Source organism: Gambusia affinis, linkage group LG05 (assembly GCF_019740435.1).
Source record: "Gambusia affinis linkage group LG05, SWU_Gaff_1.0, whole genome shotgun sequence".
NCBI lineage: Eukaryota > Metazoa > Chordata > Actinopteri > Cyprinodontiformes > Poeciliidae > Gambusia > Gambusia affinis.
In genome coordinates this window covers 24,703,298-24,725,281 of record NC_057872.1, presented here as the reverse complement: position 1 = coordinate 24,725,281, position 21,984 = coordinate 24,703,298, and the positions used below count along the sequence as shown (strand labels likewise).

Here is a 21,984-nt window from a genome sequence, read left to right as displayed (position 1 = left end):
GATTTTAAAGCTCCAAGACATTTTACTCAAAGACATTTTAACTTTGTTGGATTGTGTTGGAGGGGGAATAAAGCACATAATCCTAAAACCAATATTTTATTTCATTCTTTGTTTTCATGCTCAATTTAACTTATTTGTGACCAGATTTTATTTATCAAGCTTAAATAACTCTATCAAAGAACCAAATCATATTACTAATTGGATTTTTACTACTATACACATACAGTCACATAAAATTCCTGTGTACAGTGTAATTTTAGCAGCAGATATGCCATCTCATTGACTGGTAAAGTTGGAGTTATTGTTTTATAGTCTAAATGCTAAATGAGTTCAGATTTTACTAGCGATGTACCAATACCATATTAATATCTCTATCAGTCCCAATACTGAAATAAATTCTAAATTGGGTATTGGTGACAGTGTGCCTGATCCATAAAGTCAGATCTATTCAGTCTAACTCTATAATTTCTACACTGAGCAACATCATGAGTCATTATTTATTTTATATTACACTTAGAAATTCTAGTTGAACTATCTGAACCATTTGAAACAAGATTTGTTTCAGTTTATTTTTCCATGTTTGACCAAGCAATCAACATATCTTTGTCAATTTTAGGTTGCCTGTCACACTAATCCAAATTGCACTGACTGAACAAGTTAAAGTTGTGTTGATTTTATATCAACATCCAGCTTGTGAAGTTATTAGTGTATGCAAGTGTGTTGTACTGGTGCATTTATCAAATAAATTTGTAATTCAACATATTTATGACTGTGTTTAAAAAAAACCATTTACATTGAATTCAGCATTGTTTTTCCATATTGCATAAATACTGGCTGATACTAAACCTCAGATATCTGATATTCAGATATCTGAGCTATCTGTGAATAGGTATTGAAAGTGAACAGAGTGGATAAGTGCATCCCTAGATTTTACTTGGTAAACTGAAACTAGTTCCTGATATCTAGCAGATACAATATGTATATCCCAGCCAAACCTTACAGACAAAATCATATCCAATCGTTTAAAACATTGACAGAGTCCACACCTCCAGCAAGCAATCATTTCCCAACAGACAGAAAAGCTCTAACTTAAAACATCATAGTCATTTAAACTTTATCATCAAACTCCAAAATTACACTGAGTCGGTTTTTATCATTTAAAAAATTTCCTTTAGTTGGAAAAACAGTTACACTGTGTACAAACTATGAATTATTGTGAGTAACAAAACACTAAAAACAATTAAACCCTCAGGAATAAAAATCCCCTAGGAACACTACAAGACCAGGAACAGACATTTTTTCCAGATTATAATATTTTTATTTTGAAAACATAATATTCTCATGATTTAGTGACAATAATGTGTTTTTTTTTTTTTAAGTCTACAGGGATTTCATGACATTGTAGCAATACCAAATTCAATCAGCTTAGTGTGATTATTTTAAATCATTTTGAAAATGTGAAAATTTCTAGTTTTAAATGTCTTTATGCTGCACATTATGTACCTTCTATTATTTTGAAAAAATGAAAATTACGTAGCGCTGGCGAAAATAACAAATAAAGATGAGTCATTTCTTCACTCTCTTCTGTCACTGTCACCATATTAAAAATGGTTGATGCTGCTTTGCAAATCGTAATGAAGAAGAGAAGTGAAGAAACTGCTGTGTGACAGATGGAGGACTTTCCCCGGATGTATTTTGCATACATTCAAGAAGGTTGAATTAAATTTAAACAGCCCTGGTTTTTATTTTGAGACCGGAAAGAAATGAACGCAGCCCTGCGCGCCTTGATGCAGGAGGTTAATGTCTGTCTGTACTCAGTTGTCAAATGTAATTGAAGGGAACAGCTTAAGAAAATGAGGTGGCGAGGATGAGGCCTTTAATTAGATCAAGATCATGGACAGAAATGAATTAGAATCACTGCTCTCATTACCCACAGCAAAACTGGAGCAGCATAGAAGTGAATACATAGGAAAACTTTCATATCCCTGAGACACAGTTACCATATAAATTGAGATTTTAAATAGGGGTTGCTTGTTTATCTCATTACTGAGCTAGGATATATGAGCAAACCCGTGGTTTTATTTGTACTAATCTGCGTATTTCCACACCCTGGTGGCATGTTTTCTCTCATAAACTCAGAGGTCTCATTAATTCTGAATATTGTTCTGTTTGTTAATGGTTCAATAAGCTTGGCTGCAGAAAACTACATGGAACACTAGAGCCATCTGGTGGTAAGGTAGCTCGAATGTACAAAGAGCAAATAAAGTAAAAAAAAAAATGTTTACAGTTGAATTGACTTAGAAACTAATCACAAAAGAAGTTTTTTTAATCATTCAGTTCAAGTTAAAATCATAAAGATTCTTTACATTCAGGAGGATGAATCTCAAGCATTTATTTATGTTACTTATGATCATTAACGTTTATAGCTAATAAAAACAAAAATAATACATCTAATAGGGAATTAGAATATTACATATGACCAATAAAAATATTTTATGAGGAGGCCTGGAAAGCGTTTCTATTTATAGAAATTTAGGCCATCACAGATTGAAATAGCCTTTATGATTCTCATCACACTCGTGCAAATGGAAAGATAACAAATTTGTCCTTGACTGAGAAGTTAAGGAAAGGTAACAATATGCCCATATTATTTGATTATAAATGCATGTTTTATTTGTACATTGCAAGGGAATTGGTGGGTCTTGATAATGGGACCAACCAGGTATATTAACTATGAAATCAAGTATGGCTTTTTGACAGTTCGGAGAATTAAACATTCCACTTGTTTGTAAATGCATGTATATCAGTTCTGTCACCTGCATCCATTTGACATGGTTTGCTTGGTTAACTTTTCCAAACCCTTCTGAACGTTTATGGTTTTTAGTGGTAGACAGCATTAGATGTTATTGGAGCAGTTAATGAAGCAAGCATGGATTTTAGTAGATGATGATGATGATGTGTTGTCTTAAGTGTGTGTTGTCGAGGCAAGTAGTTTTCAGTCTTCATCATTTCTGATGGCCAACATTTTATCCCTCAATTGAGCAGAAGCCCAGTTTTACCAAGTCAAAATGTCACGTTTACAGTCTACTCCCTTGGTTCACTCTATGATTTGATACTAGGATGTAGTTTTTAGCGAGTTAGAGAAATTGAGGTTTTCAATCAAATATGAAAGCGAGTATGCTGCCTGGAGCGATGGAAGATATCTGCAGCATTCAGCAAAAGGGGCTTGAAACCATTGTACCTGCACAAATGGATGTGTCAGTGAAGCAGAACAACAAAAGTCATTTTCAAGAGACTAAAGCAAAATCGGAGGGTATAATAATGGATTTGTTGAAGGGAGGCTGTAAAGTAACCCTTTTCTTTCAGGTTGTCCAGGTTTACAGCAATGTGAAAGAAGAAAAAGAAACACACAATATAACTGATTCATATTAAAGTTGGTAACTCTTAGTGTTATGCATCAATTCTTTGTGATAGCTTTGTTTCAGTTTCACCACTGGAAGTTGTTTATACGCAGAAGGATGCTCACTTCTCAAAGGTAAAGACCATCGTTACTGTAATATTATATTCTTTTTATTTGCAGTAAAAGTTAAAGAACCACATGTCATTTTTCTTCCACATCACAACTATAAAACTACTTTATGAATAAAGTACCAGTGTCATTACTTAGGCATTGCAGAAACATCCCTGTAAAATACACACAAATTTGTGGTTGTAAAGTTAAAAACCTTTTCACATTTTACTGAGCATACATTTTTTTTATTTTGTGGGCACTCCTCTGTCTTAAATGAACTCGGACACAAAAGCATTTGTGGTTTTTACATTCATTTGGTCCTTGCCTCACAAGCTTTAATTCCACACCTGCAAACATAGCAGAACATTTTCAGTATTATATTTTGGATTGTACTGTTCTTTGCATTTTACATTATGAAGCATTTGGAAATAAAATTGTTACTTTGAAATTTGAAGCAACAGCTTAAAGTTTCAGGGAACCAGCCTTTTTCTGTCATCAATTGCCCCTCTCCCCTCAAGTCACAGGCCATTTGCAACGGTTTCTGTGATGGGACAAATTGGGAACATCAAGAACTTTATAGTTGCACTTTCACAGCATGCACATGGCTTTCTTGAAATTTCAGCAAGACTTTCTATCATGCAGCTTCTCTAACCATTAAATCACTTCAGTCATGACTCTTACTCCCACAGCATTCAACCTTTTATCTCCTGCAGCACCACATCCTCTTACTCTTCTCTTAGTCCATCCACATACGCCAAACATTTAATGTTCTAGTCTCAAAGGGCACTGGCAAGTAAGGACAGCCAGTCATTTAAGAGAAAGAGAAGATAGTAGGCCATATTAAAATTTCAAATATATGGGCTCCTCTCCCTCTCTGAAAAATGTTGTGTTTGCTCCCTTATTTCACCTATGCAGGAAATTTCTTTATTACAATTCAACCATTAGAATAGTAGAGCAGATAATCTATTGAGTATATTCAAGAAAAAGATAAGGGACTAAAGATTCAACATGTTTGTTAATGAAGGAACCTACACTTCCTCAACACCTCAGCAGAGACAACAGCTGCTTTGTGCAGCACTGTTGACAATATTTATTATGAAAGAAAATTTTTGGTCTTGTGTCATTTTCTGTTAATTGACAAGAATCATATTGGATTTTTATTAGCCGAAGCCATAAACATTCTAATTAAGCCAAATAACTGTGTTCAATAAATCAATGCAAGCTTCACTGATAACCTAATTTGCTGAGGTTCAGCGATTCAATCATCTTTTAGATGACATTCATCCTTCCATCATCTCTTCACAGCATAGAGAATGAGAAATTTTACAGCACAAGTTAACCTTAAGGCCCCCTCTCATTCCCATCTGTTTAGTTGAAAAACCTGAACTCTGCAGTGCAATGTCAAACCCGTTCGCACTGAAAAAAATAACTCTTTTGATGAACATAAAAAAAATCATGGAAAGGATTTCCACATGATTACTTTGCTTTATTTCAGCTCTATGTAATTCTGTTACTCCTATTTAAAGCAAATGTGTTAGGTCAACTTAATTTATTAAGGTTATTCCAATATAAAGCAATTGTGTTGACAAAAAGCGATTGTCTCGCGTGAACTCGCGTGATATCCCGTGATCTCACTTGTTTTCTTCAGCACAAGATTAGTCTGACTATAATGAATCATGTTATCTCAACATGATTAAATTTCATAAACGTGAAGTTGTTGAATTTCTTGTTTATCCAACATGATTGTATTACGTTTTTGTTTAAAACATGAAATTATTTAGTTCAAAGTAGGCCTACATGATATTCTTTTGTTAATGCAATAACCCCCTAAGTTATTTTTTTCAGTGCGCCTTGATCTTATTTCTTATTTGTTACTTAGAAATGAAAATAGCTTGTGCAAGATTCTGACTGACAGCATCAAGTCCCATTTGAGCACTCTGACATCTTATTGACTCCTTAATGTCACTATCATTCTTACTACACACCTTATTTGCTGTACAGTGAACCCTCGTTTTCCAAAAATAACCCGTGATAGGCGAAATCCCTGAAGTAGTTACCTTTCTTTATTTTATTTTATTTTTTTCGATTATTATACAGCATGATTAAATACTCTACATTGAAACCAAAGAACAAAAACTTTTTCCAGGCCTAAGCATTTTTTTAAAAAACAGAACGCTTTCTTACAAATAACTACAGTAAAAATATAATTTTAGTCATCAATACGAAGTACAGTAGGACGAATTGGGATAAATTGGGATTCGCGTATTTCACTGTTTCTCTGACCGTGACGCTGCGGCCTCACTCCGCTCTCTAGTGTCTTTTTCTTCAGAAGCTTGTGGTGCAGGTGTGTTTTGTCGAGAGAAGAACATAGCTATCGGTAGTTGTTGTCGCTCTTTTTTCTTCTGGGCAAAAATATTTGCCAAAATTTGCCAAGCTGTATTACCCATATTTAAATACCGTAACGTTATTGGCACACATGTAGAGAAGACGCGCGGAGACTGTTTAGCCAATCAGGACGCAGAACACATTGCACTGTAAAAAAAAAATAAAATAAAAAAAAAATAAAAAAATAACTGCGCAAAAAACTCCTCGAAGCAGGGAGGCTATGAAAGGTGAGCGAGGGTTCAATGTACTCCTTTAAGAGCATAAAATAGGAATCTTGTAGAGTTTCCATCCTTCATCAGGTAGTATCTCATCTGCAATGAAATTATATCAGATTCAGCTCCTTTAGCAACATCACACAATGGCTTGTGAGCAACACCAATTCTTTTGTTTTACCATAAAATACATGTAATCCCATTTATGATATTATTTACAAATGATCAAAGTTAAGGTTTGATTAGCCTAAAAAAGTGATTTAAGAAAAGTAACAGCAAAACAGATCCTGCACTGAGTGAAAGCTGAACATATATGTGTAAAGAAAATAAAGATTTTGACCCATAGATCTCCACCATAGCAAACCACCCACTGGCTCTGTCAATACAACTTTAGTGTGTGCATAGGCTAAGGCCTGTGTGAAAATACTATTCAACTGAAGCAACTCATTCTTCAATTCTACAGCAGCTAAACTTTGCTCCAAATACAATCGCAACATGTCACACACTACAGAGAAAACTCACTCACCCATACTGTGACCTGTAAGCCACAGATCGAAATTATCTTGACAAAATCCCGTTTTTGTCACTGATAACAGTTCCAGTAGGATGGTTGTGAAAACAAATAATTTCTCTTTAAAATGTTACAAGAGATAGACAATTGTTAAAATGCATCAGACAGCGTTGCCTGATTTGAACACTTCTTTTACAGACTGCATGATTTTTCTTTCTGGGGTCGCCCAGGTGCTCCTGTTGCATAACTGTGATAAGAACCAAGCACCAGCAAGGGTAAGTAACTGCGGTATGTTTAAAAGGCATTGCCTCCTTAGCTAATATCAGTAACATATAGCCAGTGACAGATAATGGTCATTTTCATGAGCAGATTGATCACTGCAATTTCCTCCCAAAGTAAAATCAATTCTTTAATGTTTTAAGAAAGATAATGGTCCTTTTTACTTTAATTAATCTTACCATTTTTTTCTTTTTAGGTTATCATAAATATTAAGACAAGTGGTTAATATTCATGACGTATTCATGTTAGATCTCAGACTGAGATGAATGTGTTGTAGTTGCATTTTTGAAAACAAGTAGGATTTGCAATTTGTTGTGACACCACATACTATCATTAATACAAGCCAAAATCAATGTGTTATTTTCTAATAAATATTTCACATGTATTATGCAAGCCATTGAGTTCAACAGTTGCAAACAGCAAAAAGGGCAATAAACTAACATAAATCTGTATTTTCAACTAAGTTTTATAGAAACTGAGCACAGGACTGCATTTTCATTCAGAATCAGTATTCTTGCTTCCAGCTTTTCACTTGGAAAATCTTATTTCCAGGTAAAAAGAGAAAATGATTTTATACTGTTGCACCATTAACACTCATGAGCATACAAGGCAACAACTTTTGAACAACTATTCACACTATACACTATACACTTTGGATATTATTTTGACACCCATGCACTGAATGGAAAACTTGTTCATAAAAAATAAATGGTAAGTGGACAGAATGTATTCTACATTCACACACCAACATTCAGCTCAGTAGGCAACCTAGGATGAAGTGCCTTGCTCAGAGGCACACCCACCAACTTCCAAATGCTGGACAACTTCTGCACTCAATAAAATACAGTCACCATGAATGTTGTTCAGAAAAGATAATTATGTGTTATTCATATACCCACTCAACCTAATATAACTAGGTGCACTCTACACAACCATGCATAGATAAACTAGAAAAGTAGTGCACACCCCCAATTAATTAATATAAATGAAAATCTATGGAAGAATATACCTCTGGGGCTCAGATACATTGCTTTTCATATTTACACAGCACTTAAAATTACTTTTCCTTTGACAGTAATGCATTTATTCTCTAATGACATAAATATGGTTAATTGTCTCCACTAAATATGGTTAATTGTCTCCACTTGAACAATTTAACGTTGTTCAACCATCCAAGAAGCTATGAAGAAAACCTTATTTTTCCTATTAGTGTACAACTATAAGTAAAAAAAAAAAGCTGTGCTACACAGGAGAGCTGTTTACACATGGGGGTTGTTTTTATTATTATTATTGTAATTTAAATCCTCCTACTTATCATTGAATCTTACTGTATTTGTTTTTGTTCAGGGATGTGTTCGGGCATGCAGCTGGCAGTGGGAGAGTCTGCACACAACATTCTTGGATGGGAAGGTGAGGCGAAGACCATGTGAAGGAAAAGTTATAAAGTAAACCTTTTGTTCTACTTTTTAAAAATTCATTGGTGGAGGGAAAACATCGAGAAGCTGTTGGGAAACAGAGTTGATCTCACTTTCACTTGTTGTTTACAGATGCCAAATCCACTGAACTTAACCCAGAAACCAAACACTGTCTTTTTTTTCACACTGTGCTCATATTACATTATGTCAGCAGGGAAGGCTTGGCGTTCTATTTGATCTTGACAGGTGAATGACGTGCCAGAGCACAGCCTGGGATAAATGGGAGGGAGTGTGAGATTTGGAAAGAGGGCAACCATTTCAAATCCAACAGTGTGGTTAAATTTAGTTTATTTAAGGATCCCCATTAGTTGCTACCATAGTAGAGTTATTTATGTGGTCTCTACACTACAAGCATTACAGAAAAATTCCAATATTACAGACATTAAAAAAACGCAGCAGAAAAGCCTAAAACACACAAATACAAGTTGAAAGAACAGAAGTATAAATTGATAAGCATATTTTCAAAGAATGTTAAATGAATAATAACAGTCTACACTACATATAATCAACACACATATTTAATTCAATATTATTTCATAATTGCATTATAGATTTTTAAGATTCTTTGATCACCAATCAATGTAATTTCAGAAGCCAACATGTTCCAATATTAAGTATACTGAACTTGTTTCTGCATTAAAATTCCAGGTTATTTTTTCCCATTTTGTAGTGATTTATTGTTGTTGGAGGAAAACTATAAAGAGATGGAGAGTATATTGAAGAGAGACAGACACAGATTTCAGTAAAAACACTAAAATATGTCTCTAAAGCTTTTAGCATCACTATGAATAAAAAATTATGTATAAAACATATTGTTTAAACATAAAAAGATATTTTGGAGTTTCATATTCTTACCTGGCATTTTTTAGAAATTGTTTATATTGTACAAAACAAGAACCACTTCTTCAAAATCTTCTGCCATCAAAGGTAAACTCAGAGCTGAAATATCACTTTGAAAATAAATGACTTCATTTTGGTGGTCAGGATGTACAGTAAGGAAGAGTGGAGGTCATTGAGTTAGAGCATGAGGAGATGATAATAAATAAAGGTCTTTTTTTCCTGCTGATGTGAAATATGAGTCATGATGCTCTTGAAAAATCTTACAGACCCCACCATGTACCTTCAAGGTTTAGTCATATTTGTGGTGTGATGAATCATGTTGTAATAATTTCCTTAATGCTCTCCCTTATTTTTCAGGTAATTGTTATTTTCATGGAATTTCATTCAGATTTTACATTTTGCCCCATAAAACTCTCTGCTCCATCTAAGTCTTACATAGGCTGCCTGTCTTATGGCCTTTGCTTTTTTAAATGGTAAAAAAATTATTGTGGACCTCAAATGAATACCTAAGTAAAATTGATTTTTGCTGTGCAAAAGCAGTTTTAAAAGGCATACATTACACTTTTTATAACTTTTTTTTTTAAATTCTACTTTGTGCTTATTGCTTACAACAATAATTTTCACTACCACAAATATGTAAAATAAAATTAAAAGAAAGAAAACATAGAACATGCAACATAAAACAATGATCATCCACAAAGAAAGTAATGATAGCCTTGATTATAGTTCATATGGATCAAATTTATAAGGCAATTTTTTCCAATGAGGAAGTATGAGAAATGTGTTCAAAATATGGAAGCTTGGAAATCCACTGGTCTGGAACCAAAGACTTAAAAGGGCCATTTAACCTGTCTTTAATTCATCAGAGCGAGGGGGAAAACAGCTTTATTCAGATAGATCTTGTAATTCATGCTCTGGTTCTGACAAGTGTTGATCTGATGTGAAGTCCAGGTCCAGGTCCAGGTCCTCCTGTGAAACATTACAATCCCTTCTGCAGATCATCTCTTCCAGCCTCATTATGGGCTTGATGTCTGATAGTAACTCATTCTGAAAAGTCATCCCCTAATGCTATGTGTGCAATTTCACAGGAAGAGCTCAGAAATAAACATTGTTTATGCTAATTGTTTTTTTTTTAAGTTTAACTCTACATGCCATACATACATTGTTATCACAGAAATTTCAATGGCTCCACACACCCGTAGCATCAGAATCACCTTCAGGGCTGGTCGGTCGGCGCTCTAAGTGTAAGTGTAAGTGACTGGTATCACATGATATATGATGCATAGTGGATATGATTGGATCTGAAGAAAGCATGGATGGAGCCACTTGATCAAAATGAGTATGAATCAAAAGAAGATAAGCTAATGGAGATTTTGGCTCAAAGAGCATAAGAAATTTATTTTCAAATGGTGATATTCTAAATGAAAACTTACATAGCTCTGGCTGCTACATGGACCACTGCCATCTGGGATCTCCTCTATTTAGTTTATCAAGCTTGTTTGAGGCTATAGTGACACAGAAAGGAGAAATAACTTCATTACACAGATTTAACAGCACTTGTATTCAAAGCCACTAAGAAATAAGAAGTTTCTTAAGAAGCTGTAATAAATTTGGTTCGAATAGGACAAAAAACTTAGTATCTTTATGATTTAAACCTGGAATGGAATTCAGCTAGTAAATGATTTATTTCAAGATGTCAGTTTTCACTAATACATTTATCTGCTGGTACTGAAAAATTGCTTTTGTATAATTTATGTCTAAGTTATAAAATATAAAATATAAATTTATTTTGTTCTCCTCCATATACGAACCTTTAAAGTTGACCTGAAGCTTAAAGATGATCTCAGCAAATTTTAATTATAATCCCAATAACTTGAAATTGTGCCCACTTCTATCATTTGCAAGTTACAATATGATTATATCATGGTTACAGATAAGAATTTAATGCAAATTTTATAAAATATAAACCTAATTGACCTTTGGATGAACTAATAACCAGGATGGATGTAGCTATACATTTAGAGCTTAATTGCTTAATAAATGGATAGACATAGAGCTGAATTAAAAGAGCAATGAGTTTTGAAATTAATGTAATACATACAGTCTCTATTATCACTGTAGACATTCAGTGTCTACAGTGATAATAATTTATCACTATAGATGCCGTGAAATGATCAATGACAAGTACAACTGCTATTTTTCTTATTTCACAACATTTTTTTCTTTCATTTCAGGGAAACTTACTGCAACTGCAACATTTTCAAAACTCTGGAAGTGGATGTGATGAGCTGTTAATTTAGATTTTTCAGTTTTGGACAACCCCAGTCCAGAAAAATCTGGATGTTTTTTTCTAAACTTATGCAGCTGAAGAACATTTCTATTTATTGTTCATCTTAAATCATTTTTAGGGGCAGAAATAGCATAAGTGGACGGAGAACAGGTTATTGAATGCGAGCAGAGGAACAGGCAATGCAGCAGACATAATCACTTATGGGATAATGGAAGAATCCAGAAAAGAGCAATAAAAAATCCAGTAGTTTAAAAACAGAGGAGAGTGAGTGTAGAGAAGAGGCAGGTGGTTGATTACTAACAGGTTACAGCTGGGAAAAGAGGTAAACAGGAAGACTGAGGGAAAGGGGCTGATTACCTCTTTGAACTGAAGTAAGACTCAAAGAAACTACAAATCAAGGGGAGAAGAACAGCCCTGATCTAAAAAACTGAACCCAGTGAAGAACAGAACACAATAAAAAATACAGAATTTCAACGGAATTAATGCAAATAGCAAAACTTTTCAAACAATCATAAATACAAATAACAAATTTGGGCCCAAAACAACTGAGGTCAACTGAACACAAACAAAAAGAACAAAAGGCTGCTTAAATGGGGGTGGAGTAACCTAAATCTACCACATGAGGGAGGCACAACACAACAAAGGAACAAAAAATACAAAATTAGCTAAAGTAATATATAAAACAAATAAAGGAAAACCAACTTTAACTTAGCACAAATAATAAGTGACTATTAAAATGACAAAATATATAACTAAATCGACTTTAAACCAAGTCCTCCCACTAAGTTGTTTAGAAAAAGAAATGGTATGCTTCAGGCTTCCTCCTACATCTGGTCTGGATTTGCAGCACCTCAAACAAAAGAACAAGTGCGAGTAAACCATCCATCCATTTTCTGTTCACCCTTGTCCCTAATGGGGTCGGGAGGGTTGCTGGTGTCTATCTCCAGCTACGTTCCAGGCGAGAGGCAGGGTCACCCTGGACAGGTCGCCAGTCTGTCGCAGGGCAACACAGAGACATACAGGACACACAACCATTCACACACACACTCACACCTAGGGAGAATTTAGAGAGACCAATTAACCTCACAGTCATGTTTTTGGACTGTGGGAGGAAGCTGGAGAACCCGGAGAGAACCCACACATGCACAGGGAGAACATGTAAACTCCACGCAGAAAGACCCTGGGTCGGGAATCAAACCCAGGACCTTCTTGCTGCAAGGCAACAGCTCTACCAACTGCGCCACTGTGCAGTCCCAGAGTAAACCATTCAGACAAATATAAACTAAAGTGTTCACCCATTAGAAAATATATGTCTAAATAAAATGACTGACTTAAACATAATGTAAGCTATAACTAATAATGTGAATTAATAAAAAATAAGAAAAAAATAAGCACTAACACTATGGTGGTTCAAGCTTTATTTCCACCTCAAAGGAAAAGGAGCTTGATTTTTTTTTCTCAGATTACCTTCTGATACCATACTCTCAAGACAGTGATAGTTTCAACAAATATCAAAAAAAAAAAAATAAATTACATAAACTTTTTTTTCATAAAAGTTACATGCAGCAGCTTTAATTTCCATAAAAATGCTTGGTGGCAGCTCTCCATGAACAGTCAGATTCTTTAGAATGAGCTCTTGTGGCTCATTCTATCTTGTGGCATAAGTAAAGGTTATGCATACTCCTTTGTCTATGCATAAAGTTTTATGAGTAAATTGTTTTTATTGATCTTGTGCAAAATTAAAAATTTATGCTAACCTGAATTTTGGATTTCCATTGACTCTTCTAAATTTACAAGTAAATTAATTCTAAAAGATTATTAATGGAGTGTCTTTATAAATGTGAGCTGAGTCGCTTTATGCCTTTTGCAGCATTAAGTTTATCCTCAGCTTTTCTCATGGGAATTAAAGCCCCATTGTTATCAACTTCCCTTTTTTGTTAGCAATGTACACTCCAAATGCAAGATCATAAAAATTGGTAAAACAGCTGCAAACTGTGTGGGCAAAGACAATCCAATGCTCATCCTCACTTTTATGTATCCTCATGACATACATATATAGTTTTTATCAACAGGAAACTGTGGTTTCCCTTCACGTAGTGTCACACACTACTTCAGAGTCCTCCCACATGTATCCCTCCCTTTCCAAAACAGCCCTCCCTGTGTCCTTGCACTTCGCCCCTCCCTTTGTCAAGTATCAACAGGCAAACTTTAAAAGTCCACACCCCTGCGCAACTACTCTTACACACATGCTAGTAGCATTTACCTTCAGCCGCTTCGATGAGAACTGGAGTGCTCCTGGGGTTATCTCTGAGGGAGATTTTGGTGCATTCTGGCTTTGATGAGCCATCATGAAAAGGAGACTTTCTGGCTATAAAATGCTTTGTATTTTGGGATGGAAATTATCTTAGACTGCACCACTATTTGGAAGATTAATAAGGAGTGGCTGTTTGGGTGTTTCTCAACACTTGGAGTGTCAGAGGTAAGGAGTCAGCCTACTTGAAGATGGTGTGGGAGTGATCATCTCTTGCACACACTACTTCTGCTATTCTAGTTTCAACATTGACATCTCTGTTTACCATACTCCTCTTTAATCTTCCATAAATCTTACTGTGTTATATTTGTTTACTTCAAACTTTTACTCCTACCGTGTTTGTCTTAGTTGATCATTTCTCACTTCCAGCAATAATGGACCTAACTTTGTGGCAGTACCAGTTCAGGTTCATAATGCTGGGGGACTCCACTGTGGGTAAATCATCCCTCCTGAAGCGATACACCGAGGACTTGTTCCTAGAGTCAATCAACCAAACTGTGGGTGTAGATTTTTATGTTCACTTCCTGGAGGTAGAGCCGGGGGTCCGGGTCAAGCTGCAGTTCTGGGACACTGCTGGGCAGGAGAGGTTCAGGTAAGAATCATGTGATATGTGATTTAACATGTGCAAAAGTTTAGTCAATAGTTTCTCTAAACCACAAGTGTCAAACTCCAGTTCTCAAGGGCCAGTGACCTGCAGTTTTTAGATGTACCACAGATATAAAACACTGGAATGAAATGGCTTAATTTCCTCCTTCTTGTGTAGATCAGTTCTCCAGAGCCTTGCTAATTACCTAATTATTCTATTCAGGTGTGGTGCAGCAGAGGCACATCTAAAAGCTGCAGGGCAGTGGCCCTTGAGGACTGGAGTTTGACATCCCTGCTTTACACTGTTAGATGTATGATTATACTGACCACCAGCCACTTTAGTCGATATATTGTGCCATTGGCAGGTTGGAGACCCTTTGCTTCTTCCAGACCACTCTTAATTCTTTCTGGCATTTTTTCAACAAGGTGACAGAAACATTACTCAAAGATTTTAGTTGATAGCATCACACTGTTCCTGCAGCTTTATCACTTGTACATTAATGATGTTAATCTACTGTTTCATCACTTTCCAAAGATGCTTTGTTGGGTTGAAATCTGGAGCTTGTGGGGGCTTGTAATGTTCAAGAAACCAGTTTGAGATGAGCTTTTTGACATGGTGCATTATTCTGCTCAAAGTAGCTGCCAGAAGATAGGTCAACTGTGGTCAACAAGGTCAACAATAATATTCAGTTAGACTGTGATATTTAAACAATGTCTTGGTAGTACTAATAGTACCTATGTAAATATGTCCACCACAGCATGACAGCATCACCTTCAGTGTGAACTGCTGATACAAAGCAGGTTGGATGAATGCTTTCATGTTGTTTACACCAAAACCTGACCCTACCAGCTGATTGTTTGCAGTTGGGCCTCATCGGACAAGATATTCTCTACCTTTGTAATTAGAGCTATCGCTGCCCTTCTTACCTTTCAAATCCAGACTACCCATTCTCCTCTGACCTCTGAATTTGTCAAGGCATTTTTTTGTACACACAATAACTGGTCAGTAGACATTTTTCTATTTTTCAAGAGAGAAAAAAAGATTCACCCCTTTTTTCGTAAAACCAGCTTTCAAACAAGAGGGTAAAAGTAGAATATTCATCGTTGTCGAGTGAACGACCCAGGTTGTTTAACGACTCGCTTTGAGGTAGAAGAAATTAGTGAGGAAAAAGAGAAAAATGACAAACCCCATTTACGGGTTTTCGTACATGCAGGTGTGTGAAAACCTGAATAGATCAGCAGTTTTTGAAATGCTTGTTTAGCAACAAGAATCAAGCCTCAATCAGAGATCCTTCTGCCACATCCTGATGTGAACACCAGCAAGTTGCCTATATGATATTAAATCTAGATGCCTAAATTAATCAAGTTTCTCCATTGGGATTTAATGATAGTAAGCAACAAACAGCTATACATATTAAACTTGCATATATAAAACTTCTGTAACCATCAGGTTTGATAGCATGACCCTTCAGTTGTTTTCATTAGACGGTTATCTTGAAAACACTATTCTCATTGTGAACAGCATCAGGACAGGAGTGTATGCAAATACAGTGCCCAAACAAACTACTCCAGCCACTCCACTTGCCTCCAAGCTGTTCATCTGTGTTTGCTTTCAGCCATCAGCAGCTCAGTGTGCAATGTGTACAGAAATGCAGTCAGTGCAATTCTTTCACAGGGCACCGTTCTCTTCGCTCAGCATATTTAATGCAAAAAGTAGAAGTCGCCTGTTTCATTCTGTCTCGAAATTCATTATTTCTGTTGTCCAGCTGAATGAACTGGGACAAATTGCTCGCTGTGCCTGTTTGTATTTACCTCAGGTCTGCAGTCGAACCAGTCAGCTAAAAAAAAGATGGAAAAAAAGATTGTTTTTAATGATATGTGTGTTTAATGGAGTAATAAAGTTGCATCAATGGAAGGATGTCTTACTAAGCCTGTTCTAAAAAAACAGTCAGTGACTCATGCGGGATCTACATACCTGTTGGTGGTTAAACACAGCAGCTATCAGTTTCCAACAAAGAGAGTGATTCTTTTTCCATCCGCTTATCTGAAAGAATTTAACTCGTACCACACAGTTCAGTGGAGAAAGAAATAAGTGAAGGATAATTTGAACTTTGGACTTTCTACTGAAATATTTAAAAGGCTTTTATATGCTAAAAATCCAATGGTTGTCTCTTGCTTACTATCTTTATTCTGCCCCCTCTCTCACTTCTCTTCTCAGATCAGTGACCCGTTCTTATTATCGGAACTCAGTCGGAGGCCTGCTGGTGTTTGACATCACCAGCCGGTCATCCTTTGACCATATAAAGGAGTGGCACGCTGAGGTGTGCGAGCGAGTGCAGCCACAGAAGGTTCTGTTTGTCCTGGTAGGTCAGAAGATTGACCGGGACACTCACGAGGAGAGAGCAGTGAGCCAGGAAGAGGCCCAGAAACTGGCCGGACAGCTGGGGATGCCCTACGTTGAGGCTTCAGCAAAGACAGGACAAAACGTGAGGGAGTCATTCGAGCTCCTCACTCGACGGGTCTACCAGGGTCTGCTGAGTGGGGAAATAGAACTGCAGGAGGGCTGGGATGGTGTCAAGTGTGTTGCCCCACAGGCACTGCAGTTACAAAGAAACAGTGTGTCTAAAGCCAGCTCACCAACCAAGAACAAAAACAAGTGCTGTGGGTAAATACTGGACTGATGCTCTCGTCAGAGTGAAACCCCCTGCTGGGCAAGTTGGATTTATGGTGGCGATGTAATGTATGACCACCCTAAAAGACACTCAAAATACATATTTTTCATTTCTATTGTGTGGAATTGTGTATAATTTTGTAAAATATGTCTTAACATTGAATCTAAACACAATAAAAGCTACAATGATAGTTTTAGAATGTGTTACTTTAGCTGACATCACCAGCAGTCTGACATTTACAATGAATTGCGAACATTTCCATACCCCTTGGACTTCTTAATATTTTGCCATAGTGCCATTACAAGCTAAAATTTATTTCATCTCTGTAAACAGCAAATTTTCCCTCAAATTCTCAGATTGTAGTAATATACCTATCTTAAGGTTTGCTCTTGCAAATGATGCAATTTCTTATGAGTTTTGTACTTTTGGACAGTTTATTCTTCCTTCATTAACATATGCTTGGCCCATAGCCTATTCTATTAATGGACTGATGATTTCATTAGTTAATCTCAGTTCGGTAGCAAAAGGGTATAAAGGTTAATGTCTTGCAGTTTGCTTTTTGCATAAGTAATCTAAAAGATGTTAAAAATCGGACTCTTGTGGCCACATTCAATCTAAAACGTGGGCATTTTCTCTCATTGACTTTTTTGTCATCTGGACTTGTAGCCAACACTGGTTAAGAGGTTTCTCACTCTGAGAGCACCTACAAAAAATATCTGAGGTCAGAAAGTGTGGTTTAGTGTTTTAAGGGGAAACTATCACTCTTGTAAAAACAGCCAATAAATGATTCTTTGGTGCACAAACACACTGATGGTGTGACTGAGGAGGCTGAAAAACTGCAGAAGCCGCTGCACTACATACATTCTTTTTCTTTGGGAGCTATTTAAGTAGTTCCTGTTATTTGCTTGCTGTAAGGAGTGGTAAAGGTACCAAATGTCTTTATTTACGGTAGATTAAAAACACCAACTTTTATGATCTCATCAGAAGCCTAAGTGGGTGAAACAAAACAGACTGATTCCCATGGCTGCTAAAATTAAATAAAATCTCTTGGGTGCCTCTGAATATTGCTCTAACAATTTTTCTCTACACAGTCAAGAGTTATATCCTTTGTTTGTGTACACAATGGGGTAGCTTCTTATTTTGTTGAGATAAATTGCAAGGTGTTAACAGCTGTTTCTATTTATTATATGTATACCCATAAGAAATCTTTATTACAGCTCCACTATTGTGGCTGCAAACATTTAAGACGCTGTGAATTACTCTATGCTCCATACAGTCAGAAGAGAAAACACTGGACTTTAAATTATAATAATGTCATGAAGTAAACTTTTATTGATTTTATACAACTATGACTTTTTAAAACCTTTGTTACGTCTTCATATCAAATTCATTGCTACACACTGCCATATTATTCTTATATCTACTGGGATGCTCACTTCTAAATGGTAACAGAGACCCAACTAAATTATTTAGTAAATTAAATTACATATAAATAGGAATCCTGCTTAGACACACTAATTCCCTCTGTATGGAGAGTGTCTCTCATGCATTAGTTTAACAATATGTAATTCACACTTAAAATCATTTTCCTTTTTACCAGCATCCTTTTATTTAGACACTGAAATTCAATAACTGTCAGAAAATGGAAAGGGGAATACAAAGTACAGCGAGTAAACAGAGGAACTCTTCCGTGCTTAACATGTACCTTGGCAAAATATTACAAATCATTTTTAGAAGGCTGAAGAGTCAGTAACACTCACAAAAACATGCTCAACAGTATCAAAGGCAAAACCAAAGACAGCAATATTCAATACAAAAAAAAAAAATCCTGAATTTTTACATTTTTTTTTACTGCCAAAGATTTTAAGTTGGAGTTCTGCCAGTCTTAGCTTAGTGGTAATGAAACAGAACAAAATATGAATACTAATTTTCATATGATGATTTTTGCAAAACAGTCAAATGTTAGGGACACAATATTACAATTTATATTCAGAAGAAAAAAAACCCACCCCTCACCATCACCACTTTTATTTCATTAACCAGAAAAAAAGAAAAAAAAAATACACAAAGTTAGAACAACATATTAGCTTCCTTGTGCTACTTTTTGGTTGTCTTGCGAATCAGTGCCATTCTCTGGAACAACAAAGATAAATTTATTAGCCCCAAAACACAAATATGCTTAAGTACATAAATAACTATTATGATTTTCCCAAATGAACCAAATCCTGTTATTGTTTACCTGTTTGTGAGCCTCTGTAGTACAAGCTTTCTTGAACGGTCTGATTTCATCTGATCCATAACCTGGAATCCACATGTTCCACTGACGCTCTAGAGAAAAACAATATGAAAAGAAATCAGCAACCAGGTCTTTAAACACATACATTAATTTTCTTAGGAATATTTAAGCACAGCAGAATCCTTTGACTGAGACAGAAATCTATAGTGGCAATACATTTCTAAAAATATAAGTACTTTTTTCCAGTGATTTCACTTTAAATATGTATTTAGATATCAATACCTTTAAATTATTTGGCAAATGACATGGCTTTGAAGTTTTTTGTTCAAAAATCTGAGAAACAAATTCTCTCAATTCTTAAAATATGAAGGGTTGCAATTCTGCCAAAAAGCCATCAGAAACTTACCTAGATGTAACTGAACATCTTTAACCTCCAGCGTATTGGATTTGCGATGACGTGCCAGCTGACACGCTGCTGTCACTACGCTTTCTATGAAATCATCTGCAATTTGAAGCAGCATCTGAAAAGAGTCCCACATAAACAACTCTTAAAACAGGTCAAATAATGGGGATAAAAATAACTTTAGTAAACAACAGAAAATAACATATTTTCAAAATTTCCTAAACTACTTATAACATCTTCACAGAAGTTCTGTATAAATGTTGTAATTGAGTTTGCTTATTTTCTGTAGACAGATGTATTATATCACAAAACAGTTGCCAGCTGTATGTACTGGCATCAGTTATATCAGTTTGCTTCATCGGCAGATCACAAGTCTGCCAGGATCATTTCCAGGCAACTACACAATAGGGTGTCATGTCTGATGCTGTTGCTTAATCCAAATCCAAAGATTAATTCCACTCTTGGTAGATTTAGAAGCAGACAGGTGATGAAATAGACTGATATGGAAAATAGCATCAACACATTTAAATTTTGGTAGCATTGTCACAGAGGTTGGTCCTCGTGGAAAACAGTGACAAATTTAAAGTGTTGATGGTTACTATACAATGTGGTGTTCAGCTGTATCCCAAACATAAACATTTTTAAATCAATAATGAAAGAAATCTCTTAAAACAAGGACTCTGTCTGAGTAGCAAGTATGTCGGTAGTCAAAGAATTTCTTCAGTTTCCTGAAAATTAATGGGAATGTGACATTTGTTTAAAGGTGGGGAAACTCTTTGAGCCAATAACACAACAGAATATCACATCAAAAACCCAAAGTACCCCTTAAAGTCAGCACTGAATTTCTGACAGACCTCCTCAACATCTTCATCCAGTTGTTCATTTGGATCAATTTCTCTCACTAGGTCTTGCAGCTTCTTCTTACTGAGGACCTGGAAAAAAAAGTAGCATTCACAGTACAACATTACATGTATATATTTTTTTCTAGATTAGCAAAATGATGATTCCCTTGCTGTACTGTGTAGGAACACATAAAACCTGTCTTCAAAGTGGTCATTATTCCTTTACATATTTTCTTTTACATTCCAGCAAAAAACATTTTATGCCCCATGTACAAATAATGTCTGCATTTTCATTTACTTCTTAATAAATACTTTGACAAACTATGAAAAGCCTTCCTATTAGCAGACACAAACAAAAAACCAAAAAGATAATAAATACAAGAAAAGAAAAAAAACACTAACCTGAGATCCCTCCGGACTACTTCTGCCTGCAGGACCTGAGGTCAGACCCTTCACTATTATTGGGGTGCTGTTAGCCATGCTGGTTGCCACAGGCAAGGACTTTGGGAGTCCTGAATGACCGTCTAATACCCCAGATGTGATGGATTATTTTGTATAGACACTGCCACCTATAATCTGCAACACGGAAAAAAATTATTATATAAATAAAACAAGTCAGGTTTAAGTTAGATTGCAGCAAACAGTGGTTTATGAAGAGTATTGGTTGAATAAAAGTCACAAATATTTGTTCAGTTTTTGTAGCAATAATAATGATAGTAGTTATATAGAAAGGACTTTAATGACTTGTTCTAAAATAGTACATAATTCTATGATTTGCTTTGTCAACAACCATACATTCAATTACCTCTACGTTTATGATGTACGTAAAGCTAATCATAGCTTAGCCGTGAATCAACGCTTTCGGGAAAAAAATCCAGAGACGCTTAACCCAAACTCAATAAATGATGCAACGCAAAAAGATAACAACTGACAGCCTAATAATTTCTGTGTAACGACAAAGCACGCAAGATACCTTTAATAGCCAAAAAGCTAAAAACGAAAGCTACTGTCAATTTTGACGTTAGCTTCATTGGCTAATATTAGCTGCTAATGTAGCGGTGGGGATATTATGTACTTTATTCTTTAAATGAGTTAATAAATACAATCTTACCCGGTTAAATGAAGATTACCTGCCCATTTCTCATTGTCGTATAACATACAAATTCGTTAGAAAGAAAAATAAACTCTTAGTTTAAATCCAAACATCCAAAAACAAATCACCGAGCTCTCACGGTACTTCCGCTAAGCTTCTGTTTGTTTCCTGTGTCATTTAGTAGCCTTTGCTCTGCCTCCTGCTGGACATTTTCTGGAACTACATCAACATTCTAAACTACACTGGAAAAGCGCTTCTAAATTTGTTGGCGGAAGTAATCGTTCTCTTGCTTAAAATGAGTAAAACACATGACACATCTAAGCATTTAAAGGAAAATCA

The 21,984-nt window shown here is 35.7% G+C and overlaps 2 protein-coding genes across 2 annotated transcripts; one reads left to right on the top strand and one right to left on the bottom strand.

Annotated features, from left to right (window-relative positions):
• The first annotated feature begins 13,717 nt into the window (after positions 1-13,717).
• On the top strand, positions 13,718-17,261 carry rab42b (RAB42, member RAS oncogene family). The gene is made up of 3 exons (XM_044118004.1): positions 13,718-13,982; positions 14,184-14,406; positions 16,618-17,261. Exons 2-3 carry the CDS (start codon positions 14,189-14,191, stop codon positions 17,066-17,068), a joined length of 669 nt encoding a protein of 222 aa, XP_043973939.1. The 5' UTR covers positions 13,718-13,982; positions 14,184-14,188; the 3' UTR covers positions 17,069-17,261.
• A 1,394-nt stretch (positions 17,262-18,655) lies between these two features.
• On the bottom strand, positions 18,656-21,875 carry taf12 (TAF12 RNA polymerase II, TATA box binding protein (TBP)-associated factor). Its single transcript, XM_044118005.1, has 6 exons — positions 21,664-21,875; positions 20,955-21,128; positions 20,565-20,642; positions 19,714-19,828; positions 19,311-19,399; positions 18,656-19,204 (listed from the first exon to the last, which is right to left on the bottom strand). Exons 2-6 carry the CDS (start codon positions 21,030-21,032, stop codon positions 19,169-19,171), a joined length of 396 nt encoding a protein of 131 aa, XP_043973940.1. The 5' UTR covers positions 21,033-21,128; positions 21,664-21,875; the 3' UTR covers positions 18,656-19,168.
• Between the last annotated feature and the right edge of the window lie 109 nt (positions 21,876-21,984).

Bases quoted from the DNA above. Each gene is read 5' to 3' on its own strand.
- rab42b (XM_044118004.1), top strand. From the start codon at position 14,189: ATGGACCTAACTTTGTGGCAGTACCAGTTCAGGTTCATAATGCTGGGG. The intron at 14,407-16,617 runs GTAAGAATCATG...TTCTCTTCTCAG, and splicing joins GCTGGGCAGGAGAGGTTCAG to ATCAGTGACCCGTTCTTATT.
- taf12 (XM_044118005.1), bottom strand. From the start codon at position 21,032: ATGGCTAACAGCACCCCAATAATAGTGAAGGGTCTGACCTCAGGTCCT. The intron at 19,829-20,564 runs GTCTGTCAGAAA...GACTCTTTTCAG, and splicing joins TGGATGAAGATGTTGAGGAG to ATGCTGCTTCAAATTGCAGA. The intron at 19,205-19,310 runs GTAAACAATAAC...TTGTTGTTCCAG, and splicing joins CTACAGAGGCTCACAAACAG to AGAATGGCACTGATTCGCAA.